The sequence below is a fragment of the Aotus nancymaae genome, unplaced genomic scaffold (genome assembly GCF_030222135.1).
Source record: "Aotus nancymaae isolate 86718 unplaced genomic scaffold, 86718_ANA_hifiasm-v0.15.2.pri h1tg000041l, whole genome shotgun sequence".
Taxonomy (NCBI): domain Eukaryota; kingdom Metazoa; phylum Chordata; class Mammalia; order Primates; family Aotidae; genus Aotus; species Aotus nancymaae.
In genome coordinates this window covers 18,952,612-18,971,887 of record NW_026988455.1, presented here as the reverse complement: position 1 = coordinate 18,971,887, position 19,276 = coordinate 18,952,612, and the positions used below count along the sequence as shown (strand labels likewise).

Here is a 19,276-nt window from a genome sequence, read left to right as displayed (position 1 = left end):
CCCGCGTCGGTGCCGCGCGGGCGGGCGCCGGCCTATATTATATTTTTTAAACAATGTTAGAAAAAAGGAATATAGGGGCTGGGCGCGGTGGCTCACGCCTGTAATCCCAGCACTTTGGGAGGCCGAGGCGGGTGGATCACGAGGTCAAGAGATCGAGACCATCCTGGTCAACATGGTGAAACCCCGTCTCTACTAAAAATACGAAAATTAGCTGGGCATGGTGGCGCGTGCCTGTAATCCCAGCTACTCAGGAGGCTGAGGCAGGAGAATTGCCTGAACCCAGGAGGCGGAGGTTACGGTGATCCGAGATCGCGCCATTGCACTCCAGCCTGGGTAACAAGAGCGAAACTCCGTCTCAAAAAAAAAAAAAAAAAAAAAAAAAAAAATTAGCTGGGCACGGTGGCGCGTGCCTGTAATCCCAGCTACTCAGGAGGCTGAGGCAGGAGAATTGCCTGAACCCAGGAGGCGGAGGTTGCGGTGAGCGGAGATCGCGCCACTGCACTCCAGCCTGGGTAACAAGAGCGAAACTCCATCTCAAAAAACAACAACAACAAAAAAAAAAAACTAATTTTTCACAATAAAAAAAATCATAAAGGGAACCTATCCTTCTCATTGTGTTCAACATTGTCTTATGGCAAAAAGGCAGCAAATAAATAGTTACAATTTTTCTGGGATTATTTGCTGATTTTTCCTTCTACCACGATATCTAAGATTAAAAGAGAAATTGATACTTAATATTTAGAATCTGGATATCAATACATAGTTGACTACAATTTCTTAAACTGATTGCTGAAAAGGACAACCAAATGGTTGAAATAATTTTAGAATCAGGAGTCTGTCCCTTGGCATTATAGCTGTTCTCACTACTTTACTGTCATTGTAAGATGAGGCTGGCTGGCTGCGTTGTCATCAAGGAATATGGTTGAGCATTAACTGTATTTTTCAAAAAGATGCTCAGTAGATAGCTGAAGGGAAAGGAAGTATAAGTCAAACTTACCAAAGTGTACTTTTTTCTTGGTTAAAATGTAAAATGACAAAGTGCTAAGATATTTCTTACACTTCATGAACTGCCTGAGTGTGGTATCGTGTGCACTCTGTAGAAAACCCATTGTAGACTCTTAACTTCCACAGATGATGTTTGAGAAAGGGTTGTTATAAAATGCTACCCTTAACATGGTACCTATCATCAAACCTGGCAAGGATTTCATGAATTCCCTTTATAAATGAGAAAAGTTTAAAATTAGATTTCATTGTTTCCTAAGCAATATAAATCAGCTGAGAATTTCTATTTCTATTATTGATTTACTGCAATAAAACGTAATGCATTAAAGGCCGGGTGCAATGGCTCATGCCCATAATCCCAACACTTTGGGAGGCTGAGGTGGGCAGATAATTAGGTCAGGAGTTCGAGACCAGCCTGACCAATATGGTGAAATCCCGTCTCTACTAAAAATACAAAAATTAGCCAGGCATGGTGGCATGCACCTATAGTCCCAACTACTCAGGAGGCTGAGGCAGGAGAATTGCTTGAACCCAGGAGGCAGAGGTTGCAGTGAGCCAAGATTGTGCCACTGCACTCCAGCCTGGGTGACAGAGCGAGACTCTGTCTCAAAAAAAAAAAAAAAATGTAGTGCATTAAATAATATTGGTACAAGAGCACTTTATTTCAATGAATACAAGACTAGGGCATTTACTAAGTTACTAATCCTAAATGTATTATTTCAGGAGATATTGTGACAAAACAAGTGTTTTAGATTCAGAGGCTCTATGTGCCAGGGCTGCTAGGTCACCAACAAGTGAGAAAGCCACAGGTTTCTCTAGTCCTGTTTTCCTATATGGAGAACAAAAAGAGTAAGACTGTCATGACATTACTCAAGTGAGACTCTCAGAGAATACTTTCCATTCATTTCAAATGTTGATTAATTTCATTCTATAATCATTTGACCTGCACCTTGGCATTTTCCTGCTACACTCCTGCTCTCTGCCTAGAATACTTCTTTTCTCTTTCCTTATTCCAGCAAGCTTGACTCTGTCTACCCTCTTGAATCTCTTTGCCAGCAGCCACACCAAAAAAATTTTTTTTGTATACTATTTTGTCAAATCCACCCCTTGTCACATGACACTAATTCTTGTAGAGTATTCCCCTTTGGAGAAAGTATGCCTCCCCATGGAAGGGAGGGCCCTTACTCTTCCTACCTCCAGCTGCTGAGCATAGAATTTTGGATAAATCGAAAAGTTCAACAAGGGTTTGACAAATTAATTCACTTACAATTTGGAAGATAATTCTTACTACATTTAATTACAGCAAAAACACTACTTAAACAGTTTGCTGTTTATAGATATTATTTAAGGTAATCACAAAATAGAAACAAATACTCTAACTTCACTCGGTCAGCATAGATAACAGAGTATGAAATTTTACAATCTTTAACAAGAAATGGAAGGGATTACTTAACAGTCTTAAGGTTTAATAACAAAAACTAGAAAATAATCATACCTACTAATTTAGTAAGTCAAAACCAAAGCCTTACTATCAAAGGTCCAGTACCTGTTGGACGCCAGTGCCCACCAACTGATTTCTTCCACTGTACCTGCTGCCTCTCATTTTAACTCATTAAAAATATGAAAGTTATTTTCCTTGTAGCTGTCTTCTACCTCCTTGGTTAGGTATAATCTTAAGTATTTTGTTTTATTTTATTTTTTGAACGCAAATACTTAAAGCTAACTGATCTTTGACAAAGCAAACAAAAACATAAAGTGGGGAAGGGATACCCTTTTCAACAAACAGTGCTGGGATAATTGGCTAGCCATATGTAGGAGAATGAAACTGGATCCTCATCTCTCACCTTATACAAAAACCAACTCAAGATGGATTAAGGAGTTCATTCTAAGATCTGAAACTATAAAAATTCTAGAAGGTAACATTGAAAAAAACCCTTCTAGGCATTGGCTTAGGTAAGGGTTTCATGACCAAGATTCCAAAAGCAAATGCAATAAAAACGAAGATAAGGCTGGGCGTGGTGGCTCACGCCTGTAATCCCGAGCACTTTGGGAGGCTAAGGCTGGCGGATCATGAGGTCAGGAGTTCGAGACGAACCTCCTCAACATGGTGAAACCCTGTCTCTACTAAAAATCCAAAAATTAGCCAAGAGTGGTGGCATGTGCCTGTAATCCCAGCTACTCAGAAGGCTGAGGCAGGAGAATCGCTTGAACCCGGAAGGCAGAGGTTGCAGTGAGCTGAGATTGTGCCACTGCACTCCAGCCTGGGCAACAGAGCAAGACTCCATCTCAAAAACAAAACAAAAAAAAACAAAAAAAACAAAGATAAATAGCTGGAACTAAGTTAAACTAGATAACTTTTGTACAGCAAAAGGAACAGTCAGCAGAGTAAACAGACAACCCACAGAGAGTGGGAGAAAATCTTCACAGTCTATGTATTTGACAAAGAACTAATATCCAGAACTACAATGAACTCAAATCAACCCCATCAAAGAAAAAAACAAATAATCCCATCAAACAGTCGGGTAAGGACATGAATAGACAATTCTAAGAAAAGATATACAAATGGCCAACAAACATGAAAAATGCTCAACATCACTAATGATTACAGATAGGCAAATCAAAACCACCCTACTCCTGCAAGAATGGCCATAATAAAAAAAAATAGTAGACGTTGGCATGGCTGCGGTGAACAGGAAAAACTTCTACACTTCTGGTGGCAATGTAAACTAGTACAACCACTAGGGAAAACTGTGGAGATTCCTTAAAGAACTAAAAGTAGAACTACCATATGATCCAGCAATCCCACTACTGGGCATCTATCCAGAGGAAAAGAAGTCATTATATGAAAAAGATACTTGCACATGCATGTTTATTGCAACACAGTTTGCAATTGCAAAAACGTGGAGCCAACCCAGATACCCATCAATCAACAAGTAGATTAAGTGAAGTAACTCAGGAATGAAAAACCAAACATCATATTTTCTCACTCATAAGTGGGAGCTAAGCTATGAGGATGCAAAGGCATAAGAACGACACAATGGAATTGGGGACTTGGGGGATTAGTGGGGGGGTGCAAGGGATAAAATACCACAAATAGGGTGCAGTGTATACTGCTCAGGTGATGGATGCACCAAAATCTCACAAATCACCACTAAAGAACTTACTCATGTAACCAAACACCACCTGTTCCCCAACCACCTATGGAAACAAAAAAAATATTATAAACCCGCAAAAAGCAAGCAAACTCGTTATGAGCATGGAAACGTAAGATAATTAACATTAAAGTAAAATATGTTGAAACAATAAGAGAATTAGGCAAGAAGTAGTGTTAGGGGTTAAAAACCAAAAGCTTTTCTGTAATGTCTAACACCTGCAGCGTCTGACACCTGCAGCAGGGGGCTGGACCCACCTTAGAACCCTCACGCCCGGGGGGCGCCAGGACAGGGCTCACAGGTCAGTGGATCAGGTGGGCTGTAAAGAGAAAAGGTGGAGGTTCCAAGTTGAAAATCCATAAAATTATAAAGTAAATTTAAAGTTATACCATTTCTTCCCCCTCTCCCAGGGTTAATTCACTTTATTTTTCTTGTATAAAAATCCTAATACTACAGTAGTGATTCCTTTTTTAAAAAATCAATTTTTCTACAAAATTCTTAATTTTTTTCACAGTTCACAAAAGCAATGGTACTTTTTTTTCAATATTTGCAATTCCCAATCCATATTCAACTTTCCAATTGTCTCTGAAAGTCTTATGAAAAAAAAATGCTGGTTCAACCGGGAACCAATGGAGGGCTACTCTTTATAGTTGTCAGTAGCGTTCAAGTTTAACCTTTAACTTCTTCGTGCTCTTAGAGAGCCTGAGCAGGACACTCTTTAAAAAGCTTCATCCTTGCCAGTTCTGAATCGCCGAAACGCGGAGTCACGTTGAAAGTGACTACACGGGCTTCTGGGAAATGTAGTCCTGAATGAGTTTGTTAGCCGTGCAGCACTCTGGGATGGGGCTACTGGGCCCCTTCTGCGCCTGTGCAGCCGGAGCCCCGCCTCCTCATTTGGGTTCTCGGGAGTACGGGGAAGCGGTTTGGGAAGCTCCGGCGTCGGCTAGGAAAGTAGACGGAGCGCAGCTGGGGCGGGAGCGTGGGACCAGCGGGGAGGGCAGCGTTTGTGCCCAGGAACGGGAGGGGAATCGGGAAGTTTGTGGGATCCCTGCCCGCAGCGCCAGTGGATGCGACCCTGTGGGCCCTCGGCCGGGAAGGCCGGTGGAGAGGGACTCCGGCCGCGGGCTGCTGGGGCTGAGCGCGGGTCTGGAGCAGGTGCGCGGTGTTGGCCGCGGTGTGCAGGCCGGGAGCCTGGCACGAGCGGCGGCGGGAGGGGAAAGCGCGTTTGTAACGCGGGCGACAACGTGCCCGAAATCCCCGGACCGTGGGTCTGCATCGGGACCTTGAGCTCTGGAGCTGGAAGAACACGGGTAAGTTCCAGCTCTGTCAACTGGAAGCCGAGGCGAATGCAGGAACCTGGGTGAGAGTCAGGTTTCTCGTCTGAAAATGAGGGTGTTAATAATGAGTGCTTCACGGCGTTGGTTTAAAACTTAAGTCGCCATCTGTAAAGCAAACAGCCAACTGTAGGCTATTAAGCCATGAGCGACTGTTGCTGTTATATTTAGAAAACACTTTCTTCTGTTCACTGGATGCCTTATGTAAACCTCACAACCACATGTGCATTAAATATAACAACTGAGGCTTAGGTCACAAGCTAGCAGTAAGGGAGCCAAGGTTCAAGGGCAGGTGTGATTTATTTCCCGTTTCAGGCGCTAATATCACACCTGCCTGAAACCAGCTTTGCAGCCTGTACTGCACTTAGCAGACTGGCATGTCCCCAAAGGGGGAGTGGATGTAGATGGAATCTTACCATGTGTCAAATGTGTTCTGAATTTCTGGCATGTCTTCAGATCTCTTGGATCAGACAAGGTTCCTGGCCCCTTCTCCGCTGTCGGGGGTCTCTCTTTAAAGACTGATATAATGAATTCTGAGAGTCAGGTTTTTGCCACTGAAATGGTTTCTCAAGTCAGGTCGCCGGTTCCTTGAACAAATAGCTCTTGCTAAGTGGGAAGCAGGAGCCTCTGTGAACAGTTTTACCTGGAGTTTTACCTGGAGGAGAACAGTTTTACCTAGGCCTCTCAGACCTAGACCCCTCTCCCGAGCTTCAGAGCGGAGGCAGAAGAGCCCACAAAGGAGCAGATCCTAGATTTGTATGGTCAGAAGCAGTTCTTGATCCTTCTTCCCAGAATGAGCCACAATTTGTGGTGGAGCCTCCAGAAGCCACCACAGACTGCGTGACAGTGGGTGGTTTGGGCCAGCTTTGAGAAGAGCAAAGTGAGCTGGGTGGGGGCTAGGGACAGGCTGCTCAGGAAAGTCCACATCATTGCAGAGCTTGTGAGGGGAGGTCTGGGGTTAGGGGTAACCGGAGATTGTGTTCCCAGATCCCAAAATAGCCCCAGTCCCTTTGTTCTCCATTCTTTTTTTCTTTTCTTTTTCTTTTTCTTTTTTTTTTTTTTTGAGACGGAGTTTCGTTCTTGTTACCCAGGCTGGAGTGCAATGGCGCGATCTCGGCTCACCGCAACCTCTGCCTCCTGGGTTCAGGCAATTCTCCTGCCTCAGCCTCCGGAATAGCTGGGATTACAGGCACGCGCCACTATGCCCAGATAATTTTTTGTATTTTTAGAAGAGACAGGGTTTCACTGTGTTGACTAGGATGGTCTTGATCTCTCGACCTCGTGATCCACCCGCCTCGGCCTCCCAAAGTGCTGGGATTACAGGCTTGAGCCACCGCGCCCGGCCTGTTCTCCACTCTTTACACATGCACACTACTGTTAACACATGTGACACTGGAGACTTGGTCCTACCTCATAGAATCTCAGCATGATGATACATGAAGGGTTTTCCGTGGTTTATCTACTTCTGACTCTTTTGAAAGCTTTAAAGACATTAGGCATGAAAGGTTCAGTGAGTTTCCAGGGACCCCTCGTTTGTGGCAGAGCCAGGAGAATAACAGTTTCGTTCATTCTTCCACAGGTGAGTCACCAAAAGCATCTTAGCCAAAGGGCGTTTTGAGAAATACATCCCAGTTAAAACAACTAAAACTGTTTGGCTTCAAGTATCTCATCTCTTTTTACAAGACTTTCTGTGGATTGTCTATACCAAGGGTAAACAGTATTAGTAAGAAAAATAGTTAAATGATGCACAATGAATATTTTTCTGCTTATTTTGTGTTTTGGAGACCAAGTCTTATCCTATTGTCCAAGCAAGAGTGCAGTGGCACAAACACGGCTCACTACAGCCTCTGCCTCCTGGGCTCAAGTGATCTTCCTGCCTCTGCCTCCCATGTAGCTGGGACCACAGGCGCATGCCACCACACCTGGCTAATTTTTTTTTTTTAAGTTTCTATTTTCTGTAGAGACAGGGTCAATACCGTGTTGCCCAGATTGGTCTTGAACTCCTGACCTCAAGCCATCCTCCTCCTCTGGCCTCCCAAAGTGCTGGGTTACAAGTGTGAACGATGGTGCCTGCTAAGTTAATTTTAATGAAAGAATAGTGTCTTATCCTGTGGTGTACTTTAATTCAACAAATCCTCTCTTGTCTTTATGTCTTTGTGCGCATTAGAAGCACATGTGCATTATTGTTAATTGGGAAAAGTTCATGTTCACGAAATAAAAAATAGCAGTTTAAGCCCCATGATTATTTCAGAGTTGTCATAGAGACAGTGCCACCTCTAAGTGGTGCTTCTCATGCCTTTTCAAGGCCTGAAGGGCCCTGTTACCTTCGGCATCTTGCTCCCCAACTGGATTGCTTAGATTTGGGGAGGTGCATCTAGGAGCTGTGTTGTAGGCCAGACCGTGTGACTTCCTCTTTCTGTCTCCCCAGCTGAGGCTTCACAGTTCTCTACACTCTCCAAGAGCCACAGAAAATGAACACGTTTCAGGTGAGCTCTTTATTCATTCCCCTCTTTCTATCGTAATGGATTTGTGAGGTTTAGATGGGTCCTTGCATTAAATGGAAAAGGAGAAATAGATCAAGTAAATCTTGAGGGAAAATATATACAGTTTTACTATGAACTCTGTTGTTTGCTGTCAGCTTTTGATAAATAACCTTTGTCAGGGTTAGTAGGTTCCCTCCAGTTACCAGTTTGCCAAGATTTCATGTTAGTCATGAATGCACATTGAATTACATTAAATACTTTTTGTATATCTATTAGAACAAATCTATAGCTATGTCCTTTAATCTATAAATATTGTGAATAATGTAATGGATTTTGTAAAAGTAACTTGAATTCCTGTATAGACCCTAGTTTCTAATGAGTGTTGCTTCTTACGTGTTTTCCTAGCACTTTTTTGGTAATAATTTAGGATTTTTATTTCTGTATTCACAAATTGGATTAAACTATATTTTCCTGTTTCCCTGTTCAATTATGATATCATGGTTTTCTCATGAAAAGAAATGGGGCACTTTTTTCTTGTTTCTTCTTTTCTAATAATTTAGAAAAGTGAGAAAATTATATGTAGATTTTGTGAAACTAACCTATGAATTTGGACCTTGCAAAGACTTTGTGTGAAGATTTTGATTATTGAATAAATTTATTAGTTCATTAATCAGCTTCTTGTCATAAGTGTATACTGCATTTGTACTTTCTCAATATAATTTTTGTCATTACATTTTCATAGAAAATTGTAATCATTTACTTTTTTTATTTTCTTTGTTTTAGATTTAGTAAATGTTTATTGTTGGTTAACCATTATCAAACAAGATTTTTCTTTCTCAATATACATTAAGTTATAAATGTACAGAGACAAGGTATAAACCAAAAGAAAAAATGAGATATTAAGATATTTTAAAAACCACCTTGCATACACAAATTATGATTTATTATAATTGTCATACAACTTTACCATCCTAGTGCTAATATACTTCAACACTAAAGATGCAACTTGCCTACTTAGCACTTTACTTAGATATATTTATTAAGATGCAAAAGTTTTCATAATATTGTTATGTTTACTAAAACTAGAAAGACGTTCAATTTTAACATAAAATGTATTTGAAATTTTCAACTGAGAATCTGAACATTTTACTTTTACATTTTATCTCATATATTTTACTATCCCAGGGTCTAAGTCAAGACAGGCCTTAACTAAAATGAAAGAGCAAGACTAAAATAATCTAAGTCAAGACAGGCCTTAACTAAAATGAAACAGCAAGACTAAATAATCCTAATAAATGCTGTCTTTCCTTTATACTCAAAAACATTTCTTTAAAATGTTTTGTTTCAACAGCTTTTGGGGTACAAGTGGTTTCTCGTTACACAGATGAATTATATAGTGGTGAATTCTGAGATTTTAGTGCACCCATGGCCTAGCAAGTAATGTACATTTTACTTAATAGGTAGTTTTTTATCCCTAGCACCTTTCCCTAGCCTCCCACCCTCCCCTTTCTTGGTCTCTAAAGTCCATTATGTTGCTCTGTATGCCTTTGCATACTCATATCTTGGCTCCCACTTATAAGTGAGAATATACGGTTTGGTTTTCTACTCCTGTGTTACTTAGAATAACAGCCTCCAGCTCCATCCAAGCTGCTGCAAAAGACATTATTTCATTCTTTTTTATGGCTGAGTAGTATTCCATGGTGTATAGGTACCACATTTTCTTTATTCACTCAGTTGATGGGCACTTAGGTTGGTTCCACATCTTTGCAGTTGTGAACTGTGTTGCTACAAACATGTGTGCTGGTTTGTTTTTCATTTATAATGAGTTCTTTTCCTTTGGGTAGATACCCAGTAGTGGGATTGCTAGATCAAATGGTAGATCTACTTTTAGTTCCTTAAGGAATCTCCATACTATTTCCATAGAGGTTGTCCTAATTTACATTCTTACCAGCATCGTATAAGCATTCCCTTTTTTCACATCCATGCGAACATCTGTTGTGTTTTGACTTTTTAATACAGGCCATTCTTGGGGAGTAAAGTGGTATCTCATTGTGGTTTTAATTTGCATTTCCCTGATTATTAGTGATGCTGAGCATTTTTTTCACGTTTCACATATCTTCTTTTGAGAAATGTCAATTCATGTCCTTTGCCCACTTTTTGATGGGATTTTTTTTCCAGCTGATTTGAGTTCCTTGTAAATTCTGGATACTCTGTCAGATGCCTAATTTGTAAATATTTTCTCCCGTTCTGTGGATTGGCTGTTTGGTAATTATTTATTTTGCTGTGTAGAAGCTTTTTAGTTTAATTAGGTCCAGTTAATTTATTTTTGTTTTTCTTGCATTTGCTTTTGGGGTCTTAGTCATGAATTCTTGCCTAGGCTGATGTCTAGAAGAGTTTTTCAAATGTTGTCTTTTAGAATTTCTGTGGTTTCAGGTCACAGACTTAAGTCTTTGATCCATCTTGAGTTGATATTTGTATAAAGTAAGAGATAGGGATCCGGTTTCATTCTTCTACATGTGGCTTGCCACTTTTACCAGCACCACTTATTAAATAGGACAGAGGTCCCCAGTCCATGAGGCCACTGACTGGTACCGGTCTGTGGTCTATTAGGAAACGAACAGCACAGCAGGAGGTAAGCAGCAGGCCAGTAAGCATTACCACCTGACCTCTGCCTTCTGTCAGATCAGTGGCATCAGATTCTCACAGGAGAGGGAACCCTATTGTGAACTGCACATGCAAGGGATCTAGGTTGCATGCTCCTTATGAAAATCTAATTCCTGAATCTAACTAATGATCTGAAGTCAATCAGTTTAATCTTGAAACCATCCACACATCACCCCCCACAACCGCTGGTCCATGGAAAAATTGTCTTCCAGGAAACCAGTCCCTGGTGCCAAAAACGTTTGGGATTGCTGAAATACGGTGTCCATGCCCCTGTTTATGTTTTTGTGTGCTTTGTCAAAGATCAGTTGATTGTACATATTTGGCTCTATTTCTGGGTTCTCTATTCTGTTCCATTGGCCTATGTGCCTGCCTTTATACCAGTACCGTACTGTTTTGGAAATTATAGCCAGCCTTGTAGTATAATTTGAAGTCTTGTGATGCCTCCAGATTTGTTCTTTTTGCTCAGGATTGGCTTGGCTATTTAGGCTCTTTTTTGTTCTGTATGAATTTTAGGATTGTTTTTTCTAATTCTGTAAAAGATGTTGGTATTTTGATGAGAATTGCATAGAATTTGTAGATTGCTTTGGGCAGAATGGTTATTTTCACAATATTGATTCTTCCAATCCATGAGCATAGGTTGTATTGCATTTGTTTGTGTCATCTGTGATTTCTTTCATCAGTGTTTTGTAGTTCTTGTAGAGTTCTTTCACCTCCTTGGTTAAGTATATTCTTAGGTTTTTTTGTTTGGTTGGTTGGTTTTTTGGCTGTTGTAAAATAAATTGAGTTCTTGATTCGATTCTCAGCTTGGTTGTTGTTGGTATAGCGTTGTTACTGATTTCTTTACATTGATTTTGTACCTTGAGACTACTGAATTCATTTATCAAATCTAGGAGTCTTTTGGAGGAGTCTTGGATTTTCTACGATGATATCGTCTGCAAACAGTAGTAGTTTGACTTCTTTTCCAATTTGGATGCCCTTTATCTCTTTCTCTTGAGCAATTGCTCTGGCTAGGACTTCGAGAACTATGTTGAATAGGAGTGGCGAAAGCAGGCATTCTTGTCTTGTTCCTGTTCTCAGGGAGAATGCTTTCAACTTTTCCCCATTCAATATGATATTGGCCATGGGTTTGTCACATATGGCTTTTATCATTTTGAGGTAAGTCCCTTCTATGCCTAGTTGGTTGACAGTTTTATTCATAAAGGGATGCTGGATTTTGTCAAATGCTTTTTCTCCATCTATTGAGATGATTATATGATTTTTGTTTTTAGTTATGTTTATGTGATGTATCACATTTATTTACTTGCATATGTTAAACCATCCCTGCATCCCCGAGGTGAAACCCACCTGATCATGATGTGCTTTTTGACGTGCTATTGTATTCAGTTAGCTAGTGTTTTGTTGAGGATTTTTGCATCTATGTTCATCAAGGATATTGGTCTGTACTTTCCTTTTTTGTTGTTGTGTCTTTTCCTGGTTTTGGTATTAGGGTGATACTGGCTTCATAGAATGATTTAGGAAGGATTCCCTCTTTTGCAATCTTTTGGAATAGTTTCTGCAGGCTTGAGACCAGTTCTTTTTTGAATGTCTGGTAGAATTGAGCTGTGAATCCATCTGGTCCTGGGATCTTTGTTGTTGTTGGCAATTTTTAAATTTGTAAATTTTTTTTTTTTTTTTTTTTTTTTTTGAGACGGAGTTTCGCTCTTGATACCCAGGCTGGAGCGCAATGGCGCGATCTCCGCTCACCGCAATCTCCGCCTCCTGGGTTCAGGCAATTCTCCTGCCTCAGCCTCCTGAGTAGCTGGGATGACAGACACGCGCCACCGTGCCCAGCTAATTTTTTGTATTAGTAGAGACGGGGTTTCACTATGTTGACCAGGATGGTCTCGATCTCTTGACCTCGTGATCCACCCGCCTCGGCCTCCCAAAGTGCTGTAAATTTGTAAATTTTTAAATTACTCATTCCATCTCCCTACTTGTTGTCTATTCGGGGTTTCAATTTCTTCTTGATTTAATCTAGGAGTGTTGCATGTTTCCAGAAATTTATCCATTTCCTCTAGGTTTTCTAGTTTGTGCGCATAAAGGTGTTCATAGTAGTCTTGAAAGATCTTTTGTATTTCTCTGGTGTCAGTTGTAATGTTTCCAGTATCATTTTTAATTGAACTTATTTGGATCTTCTTTTCTTGGTTAATCTAGCTGAGGGTCTATCAGTTTTAGCTTTTCCAGGAACCAGCTTTTTTGTTTCATTGATATTTTGGGAGTTTTTGTTTGAATTTCATTTAGTTCTGCTTTGATTTTTATTTCTTTTGTTCTCCTAGCTTTGGGTTTAGTTCCGGTTTCTCTGGTGCCTTGAGCTGTGACATTAGGTTGTCAATTTGCAATTTTTCAGGCTTTTTGATATAGGCATTTATCACTATATACTTTTAGCATTGCTTTTGCTGCATCCCAGAAGTTTTAATAATTTGTGTAATTATCATTCAATCAATTTGCAAATTTCTATCTTGATTTTATTGTTAACCCAGAAATCATTCAGGAGCAGATTATTTCATTTCCATGTATTTTTATAGTTTTAAGAGTTCCATTGATTTCTAGTTTTATTTTGTGTAATCTGAGAAGATACTTGATATGATTTTGATTTTTAAAAATATATTGAGACTTGTTTTGTGGCCTTTCTCATGATCTGTCTTTGAGAGTGTTCCATGTGCCGATGAGAAGAATGTATATTCTGTAGTGCTTCAAGAGTTTTTTGTAAATATTTTGTAAAATTAAGTTCATTTGTTCTAGTGTGTTTTTAAGTCCATTGTTTCTTTGTTCACTTTCTGTCTTGATGATCTGTCTAGTACTGTCAGTGGTCTACTGAAGTTTCCCGCTATTATTGTGTTGCTGACTATCTCATTTCTTAGGTCTAGTAGTAATTGTGTTATGAAACTGGGACCTCCAGTGTTAGGTGCATATAAATTTAGGATTGTAATATCTTCTTCTTTGGATTGATCCTTTTTATCAGTATACGGTGACCTTCTTTGTCTTTTTTTTTTTTAACTGTTGTTGCTTTGAAGTCTGTTTCGTCTGATATAAGAATAGCTACCCCTGCTTGCTTTTGGTTTCCATTTACATGGAATATTCTTTTTTCTACCCCTTTACCTTGAGTTTATATGAATGCTTTCATATTAGATGAGTCTGATGAAGACAGCAGATACTTGGTTTGTGATTTTTTTTTTTAATCTATTCTGCCATTCTATATCTTTTAAGTGAAGAATTTAGGCCATTTGTATTCAATGTTAATATTGAGATGTGAGGCACTGCTCTCTTCATCATGTTGTTACCTAATTTGTTTTTTCCGTTGAGTGATTGGTTTATAGGTCATGTGAGTTTTAAGCTTTCAAGAGGTTCTATTTTGGTGCATAAGAACTTTTGTTTCAAGGTTTAGAGCTCTTAGCATTTCTTACAGTGCTGGTTTGGTAGCGACAAATTTCCTCAGCATTTGTTTGTCTGAAAATGACTTTATTTCTCCTTATTTTATGAAACTTAGTTTTGCTTTATACAGAATTCTTGGCTGACAGTTACTCTGTTTAAGGAGGTAGAAGATAGGACCCCCAATCTCTCTGACTTGTAGGGTTTCTGCTGAGAAGTCTGCTGTTAGTCTAATAAGTTTGCCTTTACAGGTTACCTGATGCTTTTATCTTAGAGCTTTTAGAATTCTTTACTTTCTGTTGGCTTCAGACAGCCTGATGACTATATGCTTTGGTGAAGATCTTTTTGCAGTGGATTTCCCAATAGTTCTTTGACATTCTTGGATTGGGATATATAAATATCTAGCCAGGTCAGTGAAGTTTTCCTCAATTATTTCCTCAAATAAGTTTTCCAGACTTTTTGTTTTCTCCCTCAGAAACATCAATTATTCTTAGGTTTGGCCATTTTACATAATTCCATATTTCTTGGAGACTGTTCATTTTTTAAATTCTTTTCTCTGAGCTTTTTAATCTTTTTTATGTTATGTAGCATGCCACATTTCTGTGTACAGCTGCATGAGATAATAACAGATTTTGATTCCTATAAAGATTCACTTTCCATTATTTATCTCTGTTGCTTTGCTTTAATACAGATCATCTCTTAATTTTGGTCTTTTGTTTTGCTGCTTAAGTCCACTCTCCATGTAGCACAATGGTTCCTAACTGAGGGTGATTTTGTCCCCCAGAAGACATTTGACAATGTTTGGAGATATTTTTGATTGTCACAACTGGGGATTGCTTCTGGCATCTAATGGGTAAAAGACAGGGATACTGCTAAACATCCTAAAATGCTCAGGATGGTTCTTCACAAAAAAACATTATTTGGTCCACAGTGTAAGCAGTACTAGTACCAAGCTAAAGAAACCCTGTTCTAGAGCATTGCTTCTGAAATATAAATCTGGCTGTGTAGAAACCTCTCAGGTTATATGTATCTCTCCATGGGTTCCCCATTACCCCAGCAGAGACCGCTAGGTTGGAATGCATGTTCCACAGAGTGCTCAGCACAATCCGTTGGTATATGGGAAGTGTATACAAGAATCCTATTTATAATAATTTTACCTAAAAAGGCACTAAGCTTCCTCAGTATATTAAGTGACAATGTATGTGTTTAATATTAAAATAAATACAAATAAGAACATGAGAACAAATATTTGTGCTGCTAATTATGCATTTCAAAAGCATAAGGCAGAATTAGGGCCATGATAGGAATCCCTTATACCATTTTATTTTAAATTCTCAACGATAAACATAATGAGTTAGTTAATGAAAACATTTTCCTTTCCCTAATTCTGAACACTCATATTAATCAGAAATGCGCTGTTACAGGCATCAGTGTCATTCAAGGACGTGACTGTGGAATTCACCCAGGAGGAGTGGCAGCACATGGGCCCTGTTGAAAGGACCCTGTACAGAGATGTGATGCTAGAGAACTACAGCCACCTCATCTCAGTGGGTGAGCACAGCTTACCATGGGGCTCCCTCCAGAGTGCAGTTCTGTTTCTCCTCTCTTTCTCTCTCTCCATACCATACCATGTGACTCCCTCTACAGTATAATTCTGGTTTTCCTTTTTTATGTTAGTCACTTTTATTGAGGTGTATTTAACAGAAAATAGAATTCAGCAACTTTCACTGTACAAATCACTGAGTTTTGAAAAAATGTATACAGTTGATTACCACAATCCAAGTAATGGTTTGGAATGTTTTCATCACCCCCAAAAGATTCTTTGAAGCCCTTTGCAGTGAGTCCCCTCCCTCCCTTCCTCCACAACCCCTGGCAACTACTAGTCTGCTTTCTATTGGAATAATTTTGCTTTTTCTCAAATTTCATATAACTGGCATAATAAATCATATACTCCCTTTTGTCTGGCTTTTCTTTATCATAATGCTTTTGAGACTCATGCACATGTGTGTATAAATGGTTTATTTTATCCTAAGTATTGCTCCTTTGTGGGCATATACTATAATTTGTTACCCTTTATCAGTTGGTAAACATATTATTTTTTCCCAGTTGGGTCTTTTATAAATAAAGGTGCTGTGAACTTTCACAACAAGTCTTTGTGTCAACATATGTTTTCATTTCTCTTGTGTAAGTAACTAGGAGTGGGCTTGCCAGGTCTTCTGATAAGTTTATCTGTCTATAATTTTATAAGAAAATTCCAAGTATTTTCTGACTAGCTCCACAGTTTTTCATTTTCATGAATAGTGTCTGTGAGTTCTCATTACTCTTTGGTCACCATTATCTGGAAAATCTTATTGTTTTTAACAATTCTAGTTGGGTTTTAATTTGCATTTTCCTGATGACTGACAGCTTTGAACCTCTTTTTATGTGCTTTTTAGCCACTCATAAATCTTCTTTAAGTGACCAATCAAATCTTTAGCTCATTTGTTTCATTTAGTTTTTAATATTATTGTATGTTTAGTTGAAGATGTTCAGACCTTTATTAGATATGTGTTTTACAGACATTTTCTTGCTATCTCTGGATTCCCTTTTTAAAGAGAAAATCTTTTCAGTTTTTAATTTTTTACATATATTTTAAGAAATCTTTTTTATATTGAAATAATTAGATTTATGGGAATTAGCAAAAATTGTGTCTTCACCTTAGTTTCCCCCAAAGGTTACATGTTATATAACTATAATACAGTATCAACACCAGTAAATAGACACTGGTACAATGTGCCATTTTATCACATGTGGAGATTTAATGTAACCACTACAATTATAATACAGAACTGTTATATCACCACAAAGGTCTCTTTAGTGCTATCCATTTATAGTCACACCCGTACCCTCTCCCACATTGTCCTTAATCTCTGCTGACTAATCTGCTAGCTCTATAGTTTTGTCATTTTGAGACTGTTCTATAAATGGAATCATATAGTATTTGATGTGTTGAGACTGGCTTTTTCACTCAGAAAAATGCTCTTGAGATCTAAGTTGTAGTGTATCCATAGTTCATTCCTTTTATTGCTACGTAGTATTTCACTATATGAATGTCATTGTTTAGCCATTGACCTATTGAAGGATGTTTTGGTTGGTTCCAGTTTGGGGCTATTATAAAGTTGATGTGTGGGCATTCATGTTCAGATTTTTTTGTGAACATAAGCTTTTCTTTTCTGGGATAAGTACCAAGGAGTGTGATTGTTGGATTGTATGGTAAGTTATATTTTATTCTTTAAGAAAGTACCAGACTATTTCCCAGAATTCCTGTACCATTTTGTATTTCCACTACGATGTTTGAGGGACCCGGTTATTCCCTATCCTTTCGGGTACTAGACATTGTTGCTATTTTATGTATTAGTGGTTGAATAGGTAGTGATATATCATAATGGTCCTAATTTGTATTTCTCTAATGGCTACTGATAATCATCTTTTCATTTGTTCATATGCCATCTATATATCCTTAGACAGTAAAATGTCTATTCATGGCTTCTGTTCATTTTTTAATTGGAAGTTTGTGTATTTTACCATTGACTTTTGAGAATTTAGATAGTCTAGATATGAGTTCTTTGTCAGAAGATGTGTGGTTTGTACATTTTTATACCAGTCTGTAGCATGTCTTTTCATCCTCTTCATTGGGTGTTTTGTAGAACATAAGTTTTTAATTTTGATGAAGTCCAATTTATCAGTTTTGTAAAAATGTCATTTCTAAGAACTCTTCACTAAGTCTTTGGGCCAAGGATTTTCTCCTATTTTTAAAAATTGTATAATATATTCTACATTTAAATTATGGTACATTTTGATTTAATTTTTGTGTAGCACATGAAGTTTAAGGTTTTTTTTGCCTATGGATATCCATTTGCTCTATGCAGCACCATTACCCTTCATTGAATAGCTTTTTCACCTGTCTCAAAAATCAGTTGGCTGTACTTGTATGAGACTATTATATTCCCACATTATATTTCTTTTTCAATATTGTTTGAGCTATTCTAGTTACTTTGCCCTTGCATATACATACTGTAATAATGTCATTATGTGAAAATCTTTACTGGGTGTTTGATAGGAATTAAGGCTGTAAGTTACTAATTTTGTGACAGTTAACATCTTTACTGTTTTGAGTCTTATAATTCATAAACACAATATATTTCTCCATTTACTTAGATCTTGATTTTTTTGCTTCAGTGTTTTGTAGTTTTCAGTATAGAAGTCCTGTTCATGTTAGATTTAGAAGTCAGTATTTCATTTGGTTGAGTAATTGTTAATGGTATTGTGTTTTAAATTTCTGTTTGCATACAAAGGTTGCTGGTTTATAGAAATGTAATTGATTTTTGCATGTGTTTTTTTATGCTGAGATCTTGCTGAACTTTCTAGGAAGGTTTTTGTAGATTGCTTGGGTTTTTTTTTTTAACATAAGGTATCATGTCATCTATGTATAGGGTCAGTTTACTATCTTCCTTTCTAATCTGTATGCTTTTTATTTCCTTTTCTTGCTGTATTACACTGGCTAGGACTTCTAGCACTGTAGAATAAGAGTAGTAAGAGTAGTCATCCTTGCCTTGTTCACAACCTTAAGGGGAAAGCATCTCGTCTTTCACCAAATGATCTTAGCAGGTCCTTTGTTGATATTCTTCATCAAATGGAGGAACTCCTACTGTATTCCTAGTTTTCTGAGAATATTGATTACAAATGGATATTGAATCTTGTCAATTACTTTTTATGTATCTACTGTGATTACATGGTTTTTCTTCATTACTACATTAATGTGGACTAGTTTTTAAATATTGAAACAGCCTTGCATACTTGGAATAAACCTTACTTGGTAATATCATAGAATTCTTTTTATTTATTGTTTGATTCTATTTGCTAATACGTTGTTAAGTAGTTTTGCACTTATGAGGGAAATCAGTCTGTAGTTTTGTACTACCTTTGTCTAGTTTTCATATCAGGATAAGTCTGGCCTCATAAAAGTAGTTGAAAAGTGTTCCTTCCAATCTTCTGTAAGAAGTTGTATAGGAGTGGTGTTTATTCTTCATTAAATGTTTGGTAGAGTTATCTGATGAAACCATCTGGGCCTACAGACATCTTTTTGGGGAGTTTTACAAATCAATTCCTTTAAGTCATATATATGCATACTCAAATTATTTCTATTGGGTGAATTGTGGTATTTTTGCTTTTCTAACAATTAGTCCATTTTATC

At 38.2% G+C, this 19,276-nt stretch overlaps 1 protein-coding gene across 5 annotated transcripts in view; it reads left to right on the top strand.

Annotated features, from left to right (window-relative positions):
• The first annotated feature begins 5,031 nt into the window (after positions 1-5,031).
• ZNF782 (zinc finger protein 782) overlaps positions 5,032-19,276 on the top strand; it is a 38,933-nt gene continuing 24,688 nt past the window's right edge. For 3 of the 5 annotated variants that reach the window (XR_010337008.1, XR_001108886.3, XM_012461925.3), the window contains exons 1-3: positions 5,375-5,464; positions 7,917-7,974; positions 15,468-15,594. Coding sequence is in view for 3 of the 5 variants with exons in the window: in XM_012461925.3 (XP_012317348.2) it covers positions 7,960-7,974; positions 15,468-15,594 (142 nt within the window). In the remaining 2 variants the exon portion in view is untranslated. Of the gene's footprint in view, positions 5,465-7,916; positions 7,975-15,467; positions 15,595-19,276 lie in introns of all 5 variants that reach the window. The other 2 variants (XM_012461926.3, XM_012461927.3) reach the window with 2 other exon arrangements.